We start from the raw sequence: 8612 nt of genomic DNA, 5'->3' as shown, positions 1-8612 counted from the left end.
TCCTCCTCCTCGTCCTCCTCCTCCTCCTCCTCCTCCTCCTCCTCCTCCTCCTCCTCCTCCTCCTTCTTCTTCTTCCACAAAATGACTAGTATGGAAAAATGTTTTGTAAAATTGTTTATTATCTCAGGGATGGGGGAGGAAAGGAAGGGAGGAAGAGAGTGAATTTTGAACTCGGATTTAAAAAAAATGTTAAACATTGTTTTTACATGTAATTGGAGGAAAAAAAAGTATTTTTTTTATAAAAAGAGAAAGAAAACCTGACTTCTGATCTCTCTTGTGACATTACTATGTGTAGGACCCTAGACCAGTCACTTACCCTCTAAATACCCATGATACTTCTTTAGGATTGATCTCCCAAGTTAGGAGCATCATAGGAGGGAGCCCCCATATAGTCCCTTCCCAAAAGAGATACTGTTTTGTAAAGCTTGAAGTACTATATAAACGTCAACCATTATTCATAGTTTTCTCCTCTTTCTTTTTTTTTCCCAGGGTGATATCCAGCAGCTCCTTATCATCCCTGACGCCAGAGCAGCATATGATTACTGCGAACACTACAGCCCGGATTGTGATACTGCTGTTCCAGACACCCCACAGTCTCAGGACCCCAACCCAGATGAATACGTAAGAAGATACTATCCTGTCCGCTGGATGCTTTATATCCCCTTAAAATCATTAGAAATTTAGAGTATCTCTGAGGCCTCATTTGTAGCCATGTTTATACAGATGAATACATAAGAAGACTATTCTGCCCTTACCCTCTAGACACATTATATCCTCTTAACATCCTCAGGGATGGGAGCATTGCTGAGATGTCCGTCACATCCTTCTGAGATGTCCAGTACATTTGTGTTTAGGGTTTGCAGAGGAGCACTGTTCTGGGATCTGGAGAGGAATGACCTACAATTAGTAAGTTAGTAAGATGCAAGTACAATACTTGACAATCATGAACACTAAATTTGAATGAAAACGACCTGGATTTGAAATCTTGCTATTATATTATTAACTCCTTGTTGATATTCTATCATAGTAAGTAATATACTGTATGCTACTACATTCTGTATGCATGGTATTAAGGAAGTCACTTTTAATTTTTGAGCCTCAGTATCCTCATCTTTAAAATGAAAGGGTAAGACAAGTCTATCTCTAAGATCTTTTTCAGCTATAAATCCTATGATCCTGTGAAAGTTTGCATTTATCCAAATGATAAGTTATGAGGTGACAAGTCACTTGAAAAGAGGTTTCTTCACAGTAAAAAAAAAAAAATGATTTAGCGGAGAGTGAACTTAAATAGCAAGTACTTCCCAGTACATTTTAAATTGGACTCAGTGATGCCATGAGGGTGAGACTCAGAGTTTCAGGTCTGACACTTCCTATTTATGAGACTGGGACAGTAACTCAAAGGCTTAATTTACTCATCTGTAAAATGGGGATATTAGCACTTGTCACAGGGTAATGGAGTGGAAAGTGCTCTGTAAATTTTCAAACACTTATAGAACTTTGGGCTGTTTTTTACTAAATAAAATGAAGTACAATTTTTCAAAACCATGACTCTTGAGTACAGCAGGAAATCTCTAAGCATAATTTTGATCACCCTACTTGTAACCCAAGAGGTTACCTATCAGTTGAAGAAAGTAAGGAATCAACCTAAGTGAGCCAGGAGAAACTCAAAAATTGCTTGGCAGCTAAAGCAAAACAAACAAACAAACAAACAAACAAAAAACCCAAAACAAAAAAAAAACAACAAACAAACCCAAACCCCAGGGGTTCTTGTGTGTTGCTGTCAAAAAAATCTGTCTTTCTGTCCTTTTTGACTGTCATATTAGAGCCTCTTGAAATCCTTCACAATTCTACCTCCTCTGGGGATGTTCTGCATACTTTATAATTGTAGCTTATGTGAAGATTAAAGGAAAAAGAGAAATAGTTTCCATGAGAATGAAAATTCATTTGTCGTTTGCTTGAGAATGAGATTAACACCCCAAGTTTTAGACTTGGAAGAGACATTAAAGATCATCTAGTTCAATTCCCTCATTTTACAGAAGAAGAAACTGAGGTCTGGAGATGTGAATAGACTTATCCAAAAGCCCTCTAATTCAAAATCTACTTGATGCTTCCTCTAAAATTGAGTTTAGAACCTGTAGGCTTTTTCCTCTCCCCTTTCTTCCTGACTCTCTACTCCAAATTCCTCACTAGCCAAGGCACAACAAAGGGCCATCTAGTTTTATGGGTCTAAAAGTAGGTGCCTAAGCCACAAATAGTTTTTCATTTCCCACAAACCCCCAAAGCCTGGAGAAGATGGTGTCACCTGGATGGATGAGTGCTTCTGATTTGCACAGTAGTTGGAAAAACAGCCAATGCCTAATGGAAAACTGAAAAAAGTTTTCTATTTTAGAAAAAAGTCTATTCAGGCAATCTAATTTAACCTGTAATACCATATTCCCTTCCATCTCCTTCTCCCATGGGTGGAGCCACACTGCTGAACATTTAACATATGTTGGTTGGTTAATCGATCAAAGATATTTCTTTTAGGACCTTACAATGCTACTGTACAATAAACATTTATTAAAAATGCTTGTTGCACATTGAATACCATAAATTGTGAGAGATTGTGTGACATACAAATTCATGTGGGAGATAAAAATTTTAGATATAATATATCCTTGACCTTAAGAATCTTTAAACATCACAAAGATAACTGTAATACATAACATTCTATAATAAGATGAAAGTCTAGAGTAGAAGTAGTCGTTTTGGAGAGAAGACCACTAGAATAATTTTTTAAGATCTTTATGAAAATGATAAACCAAGTTAACCATTAACTTCTCTTGACACCTCTCTAAATTCCTTCCTAGTCCTTGTCAATGAATATATGTATGGTTTTTATCCAGTTAAAATCAGTCTATATATTATTTTGCACACTTAATAATCTTGAGATATCTTCAGATTTCTTGAGATAGTTCATTCTATTATTGAATATTTCTGATTAATAGAGAGTTCTTTGAGCTTAAATTTAAATGTCCCATCTTAGAACTTCCAGTTATTGGGCCTAGTATATTTCCCCAGAATTCATATAGAACAAGCTTCCTTTGGAGACAGTCAAGGTTGTCAGTGTCCCATCTTTATTTTTGTATCCCTAGTCTTGACACAATTAACCTGCATGTAACAGATGCTTAATAAATGCTTAGCGAATTGAATCATATTTACCTCATAAAAATGTGCTGCTTACAAGGGGCTGACCAAGTCACAAGACATCTCCCAAATATTTGAGTTCATGTTAACCAGTTTTTTTAATCACAAAAGAATAAATTATAAAAATCTAATGAATTTATGTGTTTGTATGTATGTGTATATAGATTGGTAGGTAGTAACAGATAGATGGAGGGATAGATGGATAGATAAATAGACTGATAGATGAATGGATAGTTGACTAGATAAATCAATAAATGGATAGATGGATAGATAGATAGATAGATAGATAGATAGATAGATAGATAGATAGATAGATAGATAGATAGATAGAAAGATAGATAGGAAGGAAGGAAGGAATAGATAGAAATATTCAGAGGGAACGTGATGTAGAAGATAGAATGCTGGACTTTAAGCAGCAAGGAGGCCTGGGTTTGAATCCTGCTTCAGACTTTTGTGTATGTATTACTGAGCAAATTATTTACCCATCAAGACCTCAGTTTCCTTATTTATAAAACAGGGTATTTAGAATGAATCCAAAGTCTTCTGGCTAAAAATGATACACCAGAAAGTGAACTTAAGTAGCAAGATCCTTCCAGTACATTTAAAACTGGGCTCAATAATACCATGGGACTATGAAAATGGAACTCAGAATTTCTGGTTTGACCCTTCCTGGTAATGAGACTGTACCAATAACTAACTCTACCTTTCAAAGCCATAATTGATTCATCTGTAAAATGGAGATATGGACTTATGTTTTTATGACTCTATGATCTCCTTATCCTATGAAAGAGCCAATGCCTAACTCTAGGCTCTATTTTAGAAAGATGTTAAGACTTGGTTTCATGTTATTTGTGTTTATAACTTCATGTTTATAATTTCTTGGTTTTTTTAATATGACAAATAGTAACTATTGTCCATACAGTATAAGTTTATTAAATGATTCTTCTTCCACATTAGAATTAATACCGTGTATTGGTTCCAACGCAGAAAAAGCAGTAAGGACTAGGCAATGTGGGTTAAGTGACTTACCCAGGGTTATACAGCTAGAAAGTGTAGCTTCCTCACTGTCCCTATTAAATAATTATTTTCACTCCTTTCCCCCTGCCCATCCCTAGCAAACCCCTTGCCCCTACCAAAACAACAACAACAAACAAAACAAAACAAAACAGAAATCTTTCATTAAAAAAATCCTCTAAGGATGAAGTTTCCCTTGGTTTTAAAAAAATTCATTTGAGGGCCTTGTTACCTCAAAATCTTGCTGTGATTTCTTTGCAGTATCCAGAAGGAGACGGAGATGGTGAGACCTATTACTATGAATATCCATACTATGAAGACCCTGATGATCCAGGAAAAGCCACAACTCCCACCAAAAAGCCTGTTGAAGCTGCTAGAGAAGCTACAGAAATTGCTGAGGTATGGGTCAGACAGAGGGAGGGGTATAGGCCTGTTTCCTCTCTGTTTTGTGCCAACGAAATGGCTCAACCTAGAGTTTATACAGTGTTTAGTTTGAGGTAAGGGATGGGGTGTCAAAGGGAAGTGGATAGGATTGGAATTCTATTTAACCTGGGATATTGTGAATTTCAAATGAAGTAATGCATGCCAAGCACTTTGAAAACCTCAAAGCACTATATAAATGCCTATTTATTATCATTATTATTATTGTTAGCTCATCATCCTCAGGCCTTCAGTCTGGTAATGACTTCATCCCTGAGCCTCTGTTAGACTCCTGCTGAGCTCAAGCATTGTTTATAGACTGATACAGGGTGTGTTGGTAAATATTTAACAACTGGGCTCTCCAAGAAAAAAAAATAGGACCACACACTCTTAAGCTTAATTTTCATTATTAGCATATCTTAGGTCTAGATAATCAACAAAAAAGTAAACCAAGCCCTGATTTGTAGCAAAAATGCCCACCCTGAAAGCTTAATGGTCACATAGGGCAGTTCCATTTAGCTCCAGCACACATCTTGATTTAATAATCTCTGATGTCTAAGTCTAGATCTAACATTCTTTAGTTTTCCAGTTGAAAAAAAAACAATACTCACAGGATAGTGTTCTATCCTTTTCTATCTTTTCTCCTGCACACTAACCTATTTTGACCAATTGTGCTGCTGAAGTGGCGAGGTGTGGATAGAGCTTTGGACCTGGAATCAGCAAGACCCGAGTTCAAATCCAGCCTCAGATGCTTACTCCTTGGGTGACTTTGAGAAAATCTCTTAGCCTGTCTGCTTCAGTTTCCTCAAGAATGTAATAAAAATGCATATCTCCCAAGGTTGTTGTGAGGATTCAATGAAATAATCATAAAGCACTTAGTATGGTGCCAGGCACATATCTCAATGCATTCTGTGCATTATCATTGGAAAGGCAGCAGTGTGTGATAGTATTATTACTTCGGTGCTCTTAGTCACACCAACGATACAAATATCCAGTGACTTAAACATTTGCCTCTTAATATCTCTTGTATGTGCTTTGTGGGTAACTGTATTTTGATGCACATTTGGCTATTAGGAGCAGACTCCACCTCCAACCGATGCACCACCAGTCCCAGAAACCAATGAAAGGGATGACAAAGAAGATCCAAACCTGGGAGGGAGTGACTATGAGTATGGACCCATCAATGAGGAATACTACACACCACCTCCTTATGAGGATATCACCTATAATGAAGAAATTGATATTCCTGACCAGCCCACGGATACTGTTGGAGGAGCTGAGATTCCCACTAGCACTGTTATCATCACCAACTCCACCAATGTAATTTCTCTTCTGTTATTTTTTAATATGGTTTAGGACAAGGGGAAGGTATCTAGTTTCAAATATAGAAAGCAGTCTGGTTTAGTGGAAAACAGTCTTGGGCTAGGAATAAAGATATCTGGTTGGGGGCAGCTGGGTAGCTCAGTAGATTGAGAGCCAGGCCTAGAGATGGGAGGTCCTAGGTTCAAATCCGGCCTCAGACACGTCCCAGCTGGGCAAGTCACTTGACCCCCAATGCCTACCCTTGCCACTCTTCTGCCTTGGAGCCAATACACAGTATTGACTCCAAAATGGAAGGTAAGGGTTTAAAAAAAAAAGATATCTGGTTGCTGGTTCTGATTCTGTCATTGACTCAACTTTTTCCACTGTAAAATGGGCATAAGGAGGCCCTGTCTTCCCAACTTCACAAATTTTTGTGAAGATCAGTTGCATAGCTGTACATAAAAAAACACTATGTAAACCTTAAAGTCCGTGTAAATATGCCACTGTCAAGAACAATGTGATAATGCATGTGAAAATACTCAGAAAAATCAGCCTATACAAACTTAAGATATTAATGCACTACATAAATATTAACAATGTTAGAATTTTTTCTGCCTCGGAGGCAAGATGGTACAATAGAAAGAGAGTGGATTCTTAGATCAGCATGCAGCTTAGATTCTAGAGGCTGGTTCATATCCTGCCTCTGCTTACTTACTACCTGTGTGACTTTAGACAAGTCCCTTAAACTCTTGAGGTCTCTATTTCTTCATCTGTAAAATGAGGTTGTTGGATAAGTTGTCATCTGAGGTCCCTTCCAGCTCTAGATCCATGAGCTCTGAGCTATGATGCCCTACTTCTCCTTAAATTGAATGGTAAATACAACTAGAATTGAAATTTCACCCTTCTGAGTTTTTGTTTCACACTTATAAAATGAAAGAATTTGACCAGAATGACCTCTGAGTTCCCTTCTGATATGTTATAAACTTATATATGCCTATGACTTCAGCAAATGTCAAGAATCATACAATGCTTCACAAATGAGAACTCTTAATATGTATATTTGTCCAATTGAATTATTTCCTAAAGAAATGCATTATCTTCTCTTGAACTTCTCTAGGACAGAGAAATCATCAGTCAGGAGCTTCTCTGCCCCATCTCCACTGATGCAGCTCTTGAGGTTGTGAGCTCTGCAGAAAGAACTCTGAGTACACAGATTGCTACCATTGCTGTTATTCATTGCTGTGTTTTTCCTATTGCTCCCTTTAGACTGGGCCATTTCCAGACCCAGATCAAGGCAGAGATGACATAGATGGTGATTTTGCTGTGGAAACTATTAAAGACCTTGAGAATTACTATGATCCCTATTTTGATCCCACCATCTCTCCATCAGAAATTGGACCAGGAATGCCTGCAAACCAAGATACAATCTATGAAGGGGTGAGAATGCCATATAATTATGCCTGAGTCTTCCATAGGACAGAGTAACTCTTTATTGCCAGAACTCTATTAGTTTTCAGCATTTTCCTTCAGAAGGTACTTATCCTCCACATGAAAGGCCAAGACTACACCAAGACCATTAATTAGAACATATGCTCCCAAAGTGTATCACATTAAACCTGAAGCTTTTTGGGTCACGGAACCCTTGCTGGTAAATGTTTTCTTTTATCTACCATGGAAAATGGACACCAGGTAGAGACATGTAAAAGAGATCCCAGTGATAGCCTAGAATTTTATTTCATCTCTGTTTTGATGCTTATGCCTTCTCCATATTCTAGATTGGAGGGCCTCGAGGTGAGAAAGGACAAAAAGGAGAACCTGCAATCATTGAACCGGTAAGCATGTTGTCTACCCTCCTTCTTAAAACTCACTGGGAGGGATCATGCCCCACGTGGTCTCTCCAATATGCCTTCCTCATTGGAAGATGATGCCATCAGAGAGGCTGATAGCTTTTTTTTTTTTTTTTTTGGTAATTTGGATGGTTCTAGGTTTCTGCTGAAAGTGTGACCAGTTTGAATATTAACCTAAGCTAATTCCTCAGTAGAGTGAGGAGACTATACGGTTTTTCCTTGAGTCAGTAGGCTACTCAGGAATAGCAAAAGACAATGTGGGCTACAAGCTTGTCATTGCTATAAATACACAAACCCTAAAAACCTCATTAGAATGAATGAAGAGAATGCATATTAATTAAATGACAGGAGAGGAATCTCCTAGGCAAATAAATTTATTCAGGATGGGGAAAAGTATATACAGTGTCATGTAAGAAACATGAATACTTCCAAAGTACTGCCTATAAAGAGAACATTTAGGGGAAACTCTGAGACCCAGAATAGTCAATCAACAGAATCTACTTAGAATCTATTTCTGACTTTCAACTAGGATTTCTCAATTTACCTAATCCAACCTAATTATATACCCTGGAACATTCTTATCTCAGCCCATCTCAACTGCTATCCATCCTCCATTCCCATCTAGGCTTCTCCTATCTCTATGACCATGGACATATAATTTTCTATTTCTGGAATGGATTCTTCATGTCTCTACTTTCCTCTTACCCATCTGCTGAAGTCTATTCCTTCCTTCCTTCCTTCCTTCCTCCCTCCCTCCCTCCCTTATTTCCCTCCTTCCTCCCTCCCTTCCTCCCTTATTTCCCTCCCTCCCTCCCTTATTTCCCTCCCTCCCTCCCTCCCTCC

At 37.9% G+C, this 8612-nt stretch overlaps 1 protein-coding gene across 1 annotated transcript in view; it reads left to right on the top strand.

Moving 5' to 3' along the window:
• The window catches only part of COL5A1 (collagen type V alpha 1 chain), a 229289-nt gene that overhangs the window by 72288 nt on the left and 148389 nt on the right, over nucleotides 1-8612 (top strand). Inside the window, exons 5-9 of the mRNA XM_044659681.1 lie at nucleotides 490-621; nucleotides 4462-4599; nucleotides 5695-5940; nucleotides 7189-7359; nucleotides 7698-7754. Coding sequence (XP_044515616.1) covers nucleotides 490-621; nucleotides 4462-4599; nucleotides 5695-5940; nucleotides 7189-7359; nucleotides 7698-7754 — 744 coding nt within the window. The remainder of the gene's footprint in view (nucleotides 1-489; nucleotides 622-4461; nucleotides 4600-5694; nucleotides 5941-7188; nucleotides 7360-7697; nucleotides 7755-8612) is intronic.

Source organism: Gracilinanus agilis, chromosome 2 (assembly GCF_016433145.1).
Source record: "Gracilinanus agilis isolate LMUSP501 chromosome 2, AgileGrace, whole genome shotgun sequence".
Taxonomy (NCBI): Eukaryota; Metazoa; Chordata; class Mammalia; order Didelphimorphia; family Didelphidae; genus Gracilinanus; species Gracilinanus agilis.
This window is presented reverse-complemented; position numbering and strand designations above follow the sequence as displayed.